This window comes from Apostichopus japonicus, chromosome 17 (genome assembly GCF_037975245.1).
Source record: "Apostichopus japonicus isolate 1M-3 chromosome 17, ASM3797524v1, whole genome shotgun sequence".
Classification (NCBI taxonomy): domain Eukaryota; kingdom Metazoa; phylum Echinodermata; class Holothuroidea; order Aspidochirotida; family Stichopodidae; genus Apostichopus; species Apostichopus japonicus.
Window position 1 is genome coordinate 30615300 of NC_092577.1, and position 14115 is coordinate 30629414.

Consider the following 14115-nt stretch of genomic DNA (forward strand, 5'->3'; position numbering starts at 1 on the left):
TTCCTACTTTGTTAAACTCTGCATCCTGTTCCGAGCCATTCCAATAAAGTTCACAATTGGTCGAGTCGGGTAGACTGCAACTCACAACTGGGGAAATCCCTAATTGTTTACATTGCGTAACTCATACCTTTGCGTAAAGATCAATCGAACACTAGCACTAGTAGTAACACGCAGGGCTGTGTCTTAAGTTAAAGAACTGATAGAAATGGCTACTTGTCCAGGATTAGAATTGTTCTACAGTGGTATCCAAAATCAGGTTAACACCCAGCACGACTGCATCGTCGCCTTCATCCATTGGCATTTTGTTCAAAAAGGTTTTAAGTGCATCGGAGTTGGTGAAGAAGGGGTAGGCCCAATGATATTATCATTTCTCCATAACGTTAGAGTACCTATAGGCTAAGTTAGGCTTAAAACTAGTTAGTCATTCGCTTGAAGTAAGTCACAGTCGTGAAGGCTGTTGGACTAAGTTAGGCTACCATATTATCATATTCAATGTGTGTCTCACATACTCATAGAGGGTAGCTTACCACAGGTTTCAATGTAAATGATTTGTTCAAGATTTGCTTAGTCATTGTTGACATTGACTGTAATTTAAAAGAACAATGAGGCAGATCTGATAAATGTTGAAAAGGTGTGTTACCTAGTACTAGGTAAGACTCACCTGGTTGACCTCCAAGGACAGTCATCTACAGTTTGATGGGCTTTACCATTGTCTTAAATTGTGATTTTATTTTATATAGATGTTATAATAACATGTGTGTCTAGCGTAAGTGTTTGACTAACTATGATTGAATAAATTATTCCCCAGATAGAGTATTACAATTATCTTATCCGAAGAAAAGAGAACAAACATATGTGGCCTGGGGAGGGGTCTAAGCTATTCAAGGATTTCCCGTAGGAATTATTTTGAACAATACCCTACCTACATGGTGATGGTATATTCAAGTTAAAAAGCAGTCTTGAAAAATCAGAACTTTGAAAACATTGTTATGATTGATACTTTGTTTCTCTGTGCTCAAACTGAAATGAAATTGCCATTGAGAACCATAAAGAACAGAGGACATGTCTGTGGATATCCAGACATATTAGCTCAGTGGTTAACGCCGGTGCCTTCCAATCATAAGGTCCTCAGTTCGAGTCACTCCAAGATTAATGTATGTTGTCCAGTTGCAGAGTTGTTGACAATTGACAATTCATAATCGTGGACGATCTTAATACATACATATGGTAATCCTAGCCCTGCAATAGGATTGATCTAGATTCACGATGAAGGTAAACTCCTGACATAACTTCTTGTCAATCAGTCATATGTGCATGTTAGTTATGACTTGAACTGTCTAGGCTGAATTTATGTCTACTTTATATTGCCATTTTGGATTTGCTTCCCAGCCGAAGAAAAAGACGGAAGTTTTGCCAGCCGGTTGGAACGAGTCCGATGAAAGCTACATCTTGAGGTACGAGCCGTCAGATTCCGAGGAATTACATCGTCTGAAAGTATTGCGGATTGAGGACACTCTTCTTGTTCATGTCTTGGTAAGACCTGACGACACGGATGAGTTTGAATAATGGTATACAATAAAGTTAGGATGCTAAGAATGATTTAATTTGAATAGATATTAAGGGTGATGTTGACCTAGAGCTGTTTCGTTGGATTTGCGGTGTAGTTTTGTACTTCATATACCAATGAAATGAAAAAGAGTTTATAACTATTTAACAGCAGCAAAATTTCCCTAAGCAAATAAACATTTCAGTAACATTAGGCTATACCTTAGCAAAACTACCGTAATGGTTAATGGCAATGGCTTCAGTACAAATTACTGTATGCAAAAGTAAACAATGCTAGGTTTTACTCTACTGTGAAAGGTTGAAAAGTCTACATTATGTTTTGATGTTTGGGTTAAAGAGCAAATCGATTTTCAAGATAAATACATTCATTGTGTCATTAACACTGTTGTATTGTAATGTGATTAAATAATGAGTACATAATCATCTCGATCATGAATATTCATAAAGTGTGACATCTGACCTCGGTAGTGGCGTGTGCAAAGTATACATGTGTTGTTTTCACGTGAAGAAATGCAGTATTAAAGTATGTACAGACAAGTCTATTGATGTGTATAACCATAGGCGTAGGAGCCCAATTTGATTTGGGGGGGGCTGTAAAGACTTGCCCGAAAAATATATCCAAAATTTTTCGCGCTTTCAACATGTTAATGTACATATCATATAGGTACAGTATGCATTGGTTATTACATCGGATGCCAATTACATACAATCATTTGCCGTGTTATTACCCTTCCATATTAGTTATAATTATTGGGGAAGTCGTTACAATAATAATGATAATATCAGCTTCACCATTGAAAAACACATTGCAAATTATTTTTCTTTCAGTAGGTGCCCGATACATTTTGAATCATTTTTTTTCTGTTCTTTCATTTCTGTCATCTTCCAGAGAGAACGGGATAATAAAGTATTGGATCTCTCCATCAGAACAGCTGACTTCATCAATTCTGATCATCTTGAGGACTTTGAAAGGTTTGATATGATCTAAGTACTAGTTCTATTGAAAATATGATATGATCTAAACTTGTACTAGTTCTATTGAAAATATGATATGATCTAAATACTACTTCTAATGAAATATGATGTCAAAGAGAGGAAGAAACTGTTAGTAACTGCATTTCTACTGCAAAAAGTATGTGTGTGTAAAAATTTAAAAAGTTAGACTCCAGTTGGGGACCAATATGACAGCGCCCTCTGCAGAAATGCTGAAGATTCCATTAGCCTTACTCAATTTGTATCGGAAGAAAATTATGTTATTGATATATTAAAACTTTATCGAAGATCACAGCAAAGACAGTCTGCTTGTCAGTTCTCTGTTTATTCAAACTTTAAAGATAAATAATGTTAAAAAGGCAGAGAACTATGTTGCAGTTTATCCTAGATTTTGATCTCAGCTAACTTTGCTGTGATTCTCCGGTCTTTACAGGTGTTTCATAAACTCGGAAGGGTTGCGTAAACTAGTCTGTGACCAGTTGTTCCGAGGACTACAGGATGCTGCAGATTCTAGACCATCGACGACGACGGTGACCCAGTCCACAGAGATGAGAGAGAGGCAGGAGAGGAGAGATGAAGATGACCCCCTCAGAGTACCCACAACCAGACCCCCATACAGAGCTGATCCAGATTGGTAAAATGATCAAATAAAAAAAAATAAAAAAATAAAAAAATGTGCAATATAAATAAAATAATAATATATATAATATAATAAATACCATATATTAAAGTGCTGTTATCATGAAATAAGACATGCTTAAGAGCACTGTACAAAAGAACCAATACCAGGAATATAAAATTACCAAACTTAAGAAAACCTAAAAGTAATAACAACAGCAGTAAAAGTAAAACATGCTCAAGAGCACTGTACAAAAGAACCAAATCCTGGAATATAAAATTACCAAACTTAAGAAACCTAAAAGTAATAACAACATCAATAGAAGTAAAAAAAATGGTATAAGACAGGGATATAAACCACAATAAAGAACATAAAAATATAAATATATATAAAAATGGGCACAGAAATGTGAATAAAACAACGAATAAGATTAATGCACATACAATATAGGCCTATCATCAAATAGAATGAAACAAGTTTTTAAAAGCTACTCTGATGTTAGCTTGTTGTGTCTGCCATACAAGAGAACAAAGTGCAGTTAAAGGTTAGGAAATTACTGTTAAAAAATTATTAATTACTTTTCGAAGCAAATATGAACTGTTACAGCACAAAGCGATCACATCTTCATAACAGATGCATCTACTCCAGTCTAATGAGAAATGGTGTATCGATGTATATGTGAATTGGTGAAAAGGGTTTAATTGCCATCAACTGTTTACTGGCTAATTGATAAAAAAAAAATGAAAAAACCTTGTATGTTTTGTTTTAAATTGCTATTATAAACTGTAATATTTCTTTCTCATACTTCAATTATAGGGAACATGGTACTTCTCAAGCCCTTGAGGGTTTATTGTTCTACTTCCTTCACATCATGTCTCTTTTATCACTTTCTTCTTACCCTCTGATTATTGTAAATATTAAATGCAAGATGTTAGCAACAAATCAATGAAACAAAACCCAGCTACTACAGTGGTTAAGGCAGTGGACTTGTGATCTAAGGATTACAGGTTGAGCCCTGGCCAGATCATTGCGTTGTGTCCTTGGGCAAGGCACTTTATCTCCATAGCCTCTCTTCACCCAGGTGTATAAATGGGGACTTCAATGCGAGGTTTGTGGTTGCACCCTATGGGAAGTCCCCCAGGGGACAGGTGGCTGTGGTGCACTGTGGTGCCCCAGGAGAGATTGTTTGAATTGTGCACACTTTGGTGTGTAGGTGTGACAAGTTACCAATGACCAGTGTTAAGCACAGCGCGACAAGACTTTATTGTAAGTTGCGCTATATAAGAACTGTTAATTATTATTATTATTAAATAATGATCTGGTCTTTGTGACAGGCGTGGAAGGGTTGATCCGTTCAGTGTCGGTAGAGGTGATTTGGATCCTTTCAGTGGCGCTTCACCAGGTATGCTGATGGATCCAATGAGAGGGGGATTTCCAGGTGCCAGAATGGATCCAACTGGAGGGTTTGGAATGCCTGGACGGTTACCACGGTAATGAAATTTAAACAGCATTGTATTATATCATTGTGCATGAATAATTAGGGACATATCTTTTTTTAAGGCTTTAGATTAACCGTTCATCTTTATAGTTTGAATGGTTCATTTGTCGGAGGATATAGAATACCCTGGCAGGTTACCATGGTAATGAATAGTGACAGCATTGCTCATGAATATTTAAAGAATTATACCGCAACCTTACTTAAAACAAGCTATAGAGAAGTCGGTTATCTTTATACTTGCAATGGTTGGTTTGCTGGAGTTTAATAAAAAGGCAATATGACGACTCATTGCAATAACATAAGTCATGAATAGCTACAGCAACATTCGGAATATTAAATATTTAATGACCGATATGAATAATTCAAAACTAATAATACAGTAAAGGGTTAAGATGAAGTACGTCATCTTTAAATTTGCCTTTTGCGTTGCATCTTGAATTAATGATGATAAAAAAGTTTGACTGAGTGAATAATCCTTTGGAAGCATTCCAAGCTGTTTAGAATTAAAATTATTCTGATCAGTGTTCATTGTCAAGAAGAGTTTCAGAGTTTGTCTTATCTGTTGCGCAATTGCAATGTCATCTCGAGTAGTAGTCGGTAAGCTTTGGTAAAGGCGTTAGAAATTGCCAAATTACCAAATGAGAACATTTTTACCACGAGGAAGAAATAAGACAACAAAACGCTTTTGCTGTCAAGATTGATTAGCTCTTCTAGTATCTATGACGAGGGACCAAATGTTAAATTTCCAGTTTCCCCTCACCTCAGATAATATCTCCTGTTACTGACATTTACATGATCTGGTCAACAAACTGAAGTTGCGAAGTACACATCCTCTTTGGAAACAACTTTGTTCGCCATGGCTGCACTGCAGTGATGTCGAATGGGGGTGCCTTTGCCTACCTCAGTATTTGAGAAAGTGGTCAGATGCTGGGGTATACACTCTTGTCCGTCAGATGGGGACGTTAATTGGCGGTCCCGGGAGCAGGATTGGGAGCGCATTCACACCCCTGCCTCGTTATCCTCTGAACACTTATCGAAAAGAGAAGGCTTGATATTAAGCCGGTGTGCATCCACGATCTAACATGGATAGGGTCTCAAATAAGCTACTGTAAGGCTTCCTGATCCATGGGTCTCTTAACTAAAACATCTTCATTTGTAAGGAAAATGAATGAACTTGGTGATATATTCAAATCAATGGCATCATTTGCTTTTAATAGATAACCAAACCTCTTGTACTTTAAAACATTGATTCAAAACACAACCCAAATCAGACAAATGATTCTGTCCTAGTTTCAAAGCACATTTTCAGTGCTGATATGTATCGGCAATCTCTTCCAATATTTTTCCCTCCTGTGTACCTGAGGCGATGTACTTTAATCCTGTATTCCACTCACTGATATTCTTGTTTTACAGGGGAGCTGTTCCACCTGGAGCTCGGTTCGATCCCGTTGGACCCCCTAGACCGGACAGTGGTAGGAACCCTGTGCACCCTCTCTCTGGTGAACCAACCCCAGATCATATGAGACCACCTGGTTACGATGATATGTTTATGTGATGTCAGTGTGACTACACTGCCATGGGAGACGAGGGAATGGCCATCAATTGTGACATTTCCTACATAATTGTGTGTGTGCTGGCATGTTACACAGAGCAATGTATTTATGTGACAATATCCAAGAACATTTATAGACTGATAACTGACACCCTATATTCATGATATCCTCTTTGGTGTATTATGGTTAAACAAAGGCTCCGTGTCAAGAGTAGGATGCTCAAGGGGGCTGCATTAGGACGCACTAAGTTGCGCTCAGCGGGATCACACGATAAGGCGATGCTGGTCTGCTGATATTGATTCAGCCTTGCTGCAAGCATAGGCGTAGGAATCTAATTTGATTTGGGGGGGCTGTAACGACTTATCCCGAAAATATAACCAACATTTTTCTTTTTCAACATTTTTTTTTTTACTACAGAAACAGTTGAAGAATGTTAATGCGACAGTATTAGCGCAATTCATCGTTTTGTTAGTTTCACTGTTGAAATATAATTAACAAGTGTGAAAGTCTTCAGGTGGGCAGGACCAGTTCCTGAATTTTTGACAACTCTGTCCTTCATGAAGCCCCAGTTGACTTAAATTTGATGACTCGATAGCAAATGTGAGAGAATTGACGAGTTTTGACGATAAATCAGTTCACCATGATGAATTTTATACTCATGGTCTATTTCTAATGGTTCCTTTTCAAGTTTGAGAAGAGTCCTTGAACTATTCTCCTCTTCTTTAATGAGGAGGGTGGGGGTGGTCTGGGTGGGTGAGGGATGGCATACAGAGTGGTCCTCTGGTGAACTGACCCCATTCCTAACGAAGACACTATCTTCAAAGTGCTTCTTTTCTTTCAGTATATATTACAATTTATTTTCAATCTATCTGTAAATGGTAATTTGTTGAAATAAATTTTGCTTTGCTCAGAAAAGTTTCTATTATTTTGGCATCTCTTTACCAACACTGTTGTGAGTAGGATCGAGGGGGGGGGGGGGGGGGGTTAGTGTGCCTTCAAACTTGTAGTACTCAAGTCCGTACTTGGCTCTGTACTCATACTCGTTGAACCTGTACTCCGGACATTGTACTCACAATACAAGTCAGGGGGTTGGGGTGAAGGTGGTAATCATGGTGTCCCACACCCCGTGTCAACTGATTGTCCTAACCAAAATTTAAAATAAACCATCATTTGTCCACAAAAAAAACACACACAGAGAAAACAGTACAAATGGATGAACTGACTTTCATTTATTTTTTTGGTGACATTTTGCAAAGAAATGTATTTTTTTTTCTCTAGTAACATTTAAAATTGTTAACATACAGTAGAGGTCAAGTTAGAGTGTGAGAGAGAGAGAGAGAGAGAGGGTGTTCGAGCCTTCAAATAAGATGAAAATCTGGAGATTTTAGACCTCTTCATTTTAAATCTTCATAACTTAATAATATTAATTCAACATTTTTATATCTATCTGGTTAGTAAATACTTCTACTCAGATAATCTACACAAGCTGTTCAAGCTTGTATTGTTAAAAAAAAAGAAAAAAAAAGTCATTTTGTCACATTTTGAAAATTATTATCAATGATTATTGAATATTAGTTTTTTTTATTTTTATAAATTTCTTCCAATTCAATTCTTCAATATAATTCAAACAAAATAAAGACAATGAGAGAGAGAGGGGGAGAAAATGAAGAGCTTCCACATTTAAAGTCAAATTCAAGGAAAGGAAGTGAAAGAAAAAATGTTTGTTATAGAAGGCAGATACCGAATGGTGCAACGATTACAGATTACAGGAATTAAGAAAAAAAATCCCTTTCCGAGAAAAAAAAGGCTAGGAATCAAGGTAAATAAGCCTCCACTATAAAATCCCAACCTCTTATAATTCCCCCCCCCCCCAATTTTCTGTAAAAAAAGTATCGGCATGCCTGGAGACAGATTTACACGTGAAATGTTGGGTTAAGTGTGGCAAATGATTAAAAAACACAGTTTTAAGTCAAACTTTTAAATACGCAATCGGTGTGCTTGTATTTCGAAAATCAAAGCAAGAGAAAGTTGATGACCTGTTTAGTACAGTCTGACTGCGTCCTATTTCAGCACAGATTTGTTTGAACATCCTATATAATCAATCACCTATTTTCGTTGACTTTTTTGGTGTAAAAAAATTGAAAGGATGTCATCTATTTTCAAATGTTGACATTCTGCCAAAATATACCTGACACAGTTTGACATAAATGACCACTGGTTTCGTATCCTACAAAGAAGCTTTAATTAGCAGATAATGCAGTCATGTAATGAACATTAAGCATTTAAATTTTACATTGAGGTAACAAGTAGCCAATCATCAGCTCATAAATAAAAACAGGTACTTGCCCAACCCCCATACTACCCCCCTCATCACACCCCCATACTCCCCTCATCACAACCCCTCCCCCCGTCTCTCTTCCCTTCCTCCAAGACACACACAATCCTACTGTACAAGCAACCAGAATATCCTTTAAAGAGATGTTTCGTGATTGGATCAACATGTTACATTAATATTTCATGTTACTCCCTCGTCATACCAGTCTTCTAAAACTAAGGTATCATTATCAATGCTTTTAAATAAACAGGTCCGATAGATTATGAACGACCCAATTCAATATTATTCAAAATCACAGGGCACCTGGTCCCAACCTTTCCCCAACCAGCAACCTTCCACCCCTCCCTCCATTATCCAACTCAGAAACTGTTCCACCATCTCTATCTACTTGGTGGCGATCATGGGCCAAACAATTCCCTCTCCCCCGCCAAAGAAAAAATGCACCCTGATGCTCTGGTTCAGTAATATCTGGGTTTGAGTTAATCTACTGCAGACAACTGAGAATAACTAGTCGTTCAAGTTGATCAAAGACAAACTGTGACATACAAAATGGTTCATTGGTTTACTTTATTTCTGTTAAATTATGCAAGGTTTATTGATTAAAAGTTATTTCAAGCAGAACAACAACATATGCAATATTTATGAAACCTTCCACATAAAGTATCATATTGCATAAATCACGTCATTGCGACGGGTGGTGCCGCCTCGGGTTTCCATGACGACAGGAGGAAACTGGGTTATTTCTAAATATAAAAAAACAAAACATTTAATGTCTATATCTGTGTACATCATTCAACGTTCTTACTTTCAGAGAAAAAATTGTGGAAATAAACATTTGATTTTGACCTCACAAGTTTTTCCAAAGACAACAACGCTTTCCACGAGTTTATTTTATTCTTCCCACTCCAAAGAAATGGTCAATGTTTCAGCCTTTCAAGTGAATACTGCTTCAAAAAACAAACCCCCCAAAAAAATCAAAATCTGTTTGACCTGCATCTTCTTAGTGCCTCGTTATCAGTTAACTAATTATTACAAATTTTCATTACAAACTTGATACACTTTTCTCATTCTTAGTTCCCGTCTCCTTAGCTACAACTGAACTTCTTCAACTAAAGCGGATATATATATATTTTTTTCTCCTGAAATTGTCTGCACCATTCCCAGTCCAATACTAAACTACAATTTTTACAACAACAGATATACCTCCTGTTCAGAACAGATTTGAAAGTCTTTCCATTTTAACTTAGACCTCGACTTCATTCCAAAGCATATTTTTCGTTTATTCACTGTAGCATAAAACCTCTTTACAACTCTTCATGGTGGTTTTAGCACTAAGCTACCTCCCCTTAAAATTTCCTTTGAACCAAAACTTTTAATGAGCTGTTAATAACCTTTGTAGAAGACCTCATCAAAAATCAGGAAATTGATGTTTGGTTTCTAGCTGCTGCTTCTGTCAACAAGTAGCTCAAGGTTATCTCCATCTTCAGGTTTAAATTTAAATTACATTCGATATAGAAATTGGTATGCAAAGATGCCATTAGTGCAAAAAGACCAGCGATTCCCTCTACGACCGTCCACTTATTCTCAAGTCCATCCAATCTCAGTGCAAAGAGAATGAAATAAGTGCATAACCTTCAGGGCTTTTTTGGCAAACAATAAACTTCAGTACATAAGCTTTTTGGGACACAAAGCAATCTTTATAGGTAAAAATTATTAACAAATTGTATTTGTGGGGGGGGAGGGAGAATTCAAACGATTGCAGCTAACAGATCATATGGTCAAGACGGAGAGATTTTTTTCAAGTTGTCAACTTTTTGGTTGCCTAAAAAATGTAACAAAATAACAAAGATTGTCAAATGGTGTGTGCACTGAAGGAGAGATGTGTAGGTTTAGTGAATAGAATGCCAGTCTTGGGCCAGTAAAACTATGCTACGGGTACCACTACTCTTGTTTTATTTCAGTATCTTCACATCAATTTATCATTTTACTTATTTGGGGAGTATCCAGTTACAATGCAATCTGAGTTTGATGTTTACCATTAGTCCTCGACCACCAGATTTTGGTCGCCAGAACAAACATTCGGTCGTCTCGGACACTTGGACTACCGTCACAAACTTGTCCTCTTCGACGAGGCTGAGCGATATCGGACTACTATGATGCATAGCCATGTCAGAATCATTTAAAGGTTATAGCCACTACACATTTAATGTAAATTATTTGTTTAACGCATGAATAATTAATTTACAAAACGAGGTAGCCTGAAGATAGATGAAATAAAGGAATGCAGGACAGTTGTTGCAGATCAGAACGAGGAGCAGGTGGGAACCATTCATATATAAAGGCATCTCAAATAATGGGTAATAGTACTGGGGATCCAGGGGTGACATTGGGAAGGGAATTTTCTTCAGATGTTACATACATAAATGGAAGGTCAGAAATAAATCCCTCAGTAATGCTAGATGACAATAGCTCATTTTAACATGATAGGAACAAATTAGGAGTGTGTGTGTGAGGGAGGGGGGAGGGAGGGAGGGGGTTGACTTTTTGTTTGTCTAGTAGGCACATCAGAAGTGGTGAATATTACATTACAAATCCTTTAAAGTCCATTATTGAAGGCATAGTGGTAAAGGCAATGGCACCACTATCATATGTAACACACCTACAAATTGTGGGGGTAAAAGAGAAACTTTTTCACATATCATTGAAAATCATGCTGATACTGTGTTCACCAGCTTAAAACCTCAAGAGAGAAGGTTGGGGCAGAGGGGGTGGGTTGAAGATGACTATTGAACAGTTGACTACAGAAAGTGTAAAAGCTAACAAGAGGCTTCATTATTCAGTAGTGCTTGGTAAAAGGGATTTCAAATCTTTCCATATTATCAAGCAAGATCAACCTCATCTGCGACACCTACACCTGACGAACAATTATTTTGAAAAATGCCACATCATGCACCACATGAGGCAATGAAAGTACTTACACACACTGAACAACGAGACCCCGACCAGTATCATTCCCGTATTAAACTCCAACACGGGGAGGGGGGGAGGGGGGTTATGTATCAGAGACGGATATTACCATTAAGCAGTCACTATGTACAAGATCTGACACTGCCATAGACAAAATGATTCAAATGTAACAGTGAAATACGTTTAGTCGTTTACCTATATCCAACCAACCACTCCTTTCTTACACCCGAGACAGAAAAAAGGTTTTCTTGGTTGAAAAGAATACACACCTCAAACTATAAACTGTATACACCACCCGATGGGGTCTCCAACCTACAACAACGAGAGCGATACATAATTTTGCTCCTTTTTCTTCCGAATCAAAGATATAAATCTCCACAGCAAACGTATATCATGCTGAAACAAATCAAAATCATTGGGCGGTCATAAAAAAAATTAAAGAAAATTCAATCACCTAGAAAATTGTCTTCGAAACTATTTAATAGTTAGGATTCTTTCTTTGAATGTACCACTATGAGTGCGAAGGAGGGCGGAGAGGAGAGGAGAGGACAGGTTAAGAGAGGAGAGGAAATGAGAGGGGAGATGGCAAACCAGGGAACAAAGGTGGTAGAAATAGGCTGGCAAAAGGGTGAAAATATGGACAATGGGTTACAGAGAATCCGTGCAAATGGAAGATTATACAAGACATTACAAAAGTTGGCCGACACTTGACCGGACGGGGGAAAACAAATTAACCACTTGCAAAATACATGAGAGATCGTTTAAACTTTCGCAAAGATGGTTTTGTTTTTCCTTCTTAAAAAGTAAAGAGTATTCATTCACAGGCAAATAAAGAAAAGGTGAAACTGTGTTAATCCAAAAGTCTGTCGCCAGAGTACATTAATAATTACATCACAATTAAAAAATACTACAATCAACATTTTCATATCTGTATCAAACTCTTGTAAAACTGAAGTGTAACCATAAGTTCAGGAAATTCTTCGTCTTTCTACGCAGTCTCATCGAGCGACGTTTATTTGAACTTTGATCAAATGTGTTACCTACAATACACAGAAAGCTGACACCAAACAGAGAGGAGCCCCCCCCCACCCACACGCTCCCATTTCTAAAAGAAGATTCACAAATTCATTTTTTGTTCCTTGCGGAATCCTTTACAAGGAGAGTACAAAGTTAACCCTGTTTTAAACAGTTAAAAAAGAACAAATGTAAGCATCCTGGTGATTTTTGTTTTGTTTTTTGTTGTTGAGATATGATCATGTTGTACCAAACCGGAACTCATCCTTTTTAAGATTTGATTCTGTACCACTGTTCCCAATCACCCCCCCCCCCCCCGGCCTTCCCCCATCTGTAACCCCTCGTCAATCACGACAGCTCTTCTTCCCTACAACAAAAATCTTACTTATTGTCATTAAGTTCTACCAAATTTTCAAAAATGGATTTTTATTTTTGCTTTGGTGTGGCTTTTTTGGGGGCGAATGTGGCACATTTACCTCATGGGACACATTTGTGACTAGAACAGAGTTTTGTGTTTTAAATACATCCATAGTTGCTTGCTCGTTTGCGGTGACAAGATCTGCACAGACAGCTATTGTCGCGATGCAGACTAAACTACTTGCCAAGCTTTGTTACTCCATTTCAAGCCTAAAGAACACCACTGACACATCAAATACACACACGATACACATTTCTAGAAACACGGGCGAAATTTCTCCTCTTAATCTCAAGCACCCCTCCTCTTCCGCTCTCTTTCTCAATAGTTATTAGACCCTTCTTCTCTGTCGTTTTCTATCGATCATTCGTTGTCATGTTTATTTTATCTCCCCTGTCAGACCGCTCCCCGCCCCCCTCATCCCACTTTTCCAAAAGCTTTCTTCTTTATATCTCAACTACCAAATCGTGTCATGTCTTAGAGTCAAACCCCTGCCGCAATGCTGCTACCACATTGTAATAACTCCCCTTAGTGAAATGGATGCAAAAAAGGCATGTTTTCCGCGAGGACTCTCGATATCGATTCATTGGATGCAGCACGGTTTGTCGTCCGATCCGTTGTTGGCATTGTTCTTCTTGTACCACTTGAACCATTTGGCACGGAGTCGATCCCGCGAGCGGTATTTCTCCAGGAATAAGAGCTGTCTGGTGTTAATGGCACCGCGACGTTTCCTGCAAAGGGAACGACAAAAAATTTAAAATGATACAGACTTGAAAAAAAATCATGTGACAGTGAAGTGCCGATACCGTGACTTTTTGATTCGGACTAATTTAATTTTTTTTTAAAACAATTTTGGATTATACTTAATCATCCCTACATACTACATAATCCCAACCAAAGCCCCCCCCCCCTTCCCCTTCCCACAAAGAGCAGTTTTCTTAGCAATCCCACCTCAAATCCACTCCCACATACAGAACAGGACCGACATGGGAATCTCTCCATCTCGAGAAAGCAAACCCTAAGGTAACCTCTCTCCTTTTCCACTTATTAGAGACGCATAAACGAGCAACTCTCGCAAGCAACTTGAGTCGCAACTTGCTCACCCTGAAGAGGCATCCTAGCTTAAAATGTCAGAGCTATCCATGTCTGATTTGA

At 37.9% G+C, this 14115-nt stretch overlaps 2 protein-coding genes across 2 annotated transcripts in view; one reads left to right on the plus strand and one right to left on the minus strand.

Annotated features, from left to right (window-relative positions):
* The first annotated feature begins 141 nt into the window (after nucleotides 1-141).
* On the plus strand, nucleotides 142-9525 carry LOC139955001 (proteasome inhibitor PI31 subunit-like). The gene is made up of 6 exons (XM_071955098.1): nucleotides 142-346; nucleotides 1390-1533; nucleotides 2456-2538; nucleotides 2993-3193; nucleotides 4513-4668; nucleotides 6090-9525. The coding sequence occupies exons 1-6, from the start codon at nucleotides 206-208 to the stop codon at nucleotides 6229-6231; spliced, it is 867 nt and encodes a 288-aa protein (XP_071811199.1). The 5' UTR covers nucleotides 142-205; the 3' UTR covers nucleotides 6232-9525.
* LOC139955002 (protein tyrosine phosphatase type IVA 1-like) overlaps nucleotides 7444-14115 on the minus strand; it is a 34652-nt gene continuing 27980 nt past the window's right edge. The window contains exon 5 of the mRNA XM_071955099.1: nucleotides 7444-13691. Coding sequence (XP_071811200.1) covers nucleotides 13544-13691 — 148 coding nt within the window. The 3' untranslated portion in view covers nucleotides 7444-13543. The remainder of the gene's footprint in view (nucleotides 13692-14115) is intronic.

Excerpts from the sequence above, each read along its gene's own strand:
- LOC139955001 (XM_071955098.1), top strand. The coding sequence starts at position 206 with ATGGCTACTTGTCCAGGATTAGAATTGTTCTACAGTGGTATCCAAAAT. Across the intron at positions 1,534-2,455 it reads CTCTTCTTGTTCATGTCTTG|AGAGAACGGGATAATAAAGT; the intron begins GTAAGACCTGAC and ends GTCATCTTCCAG. Across the intron at positions 3,194-4,512 it reads TACAGAGCTGATCCAGATTG|GCGTGGAAGGGTTGATCCGT; the intron begins GTAAAATGATCA and ends TCTTTGTGACAG.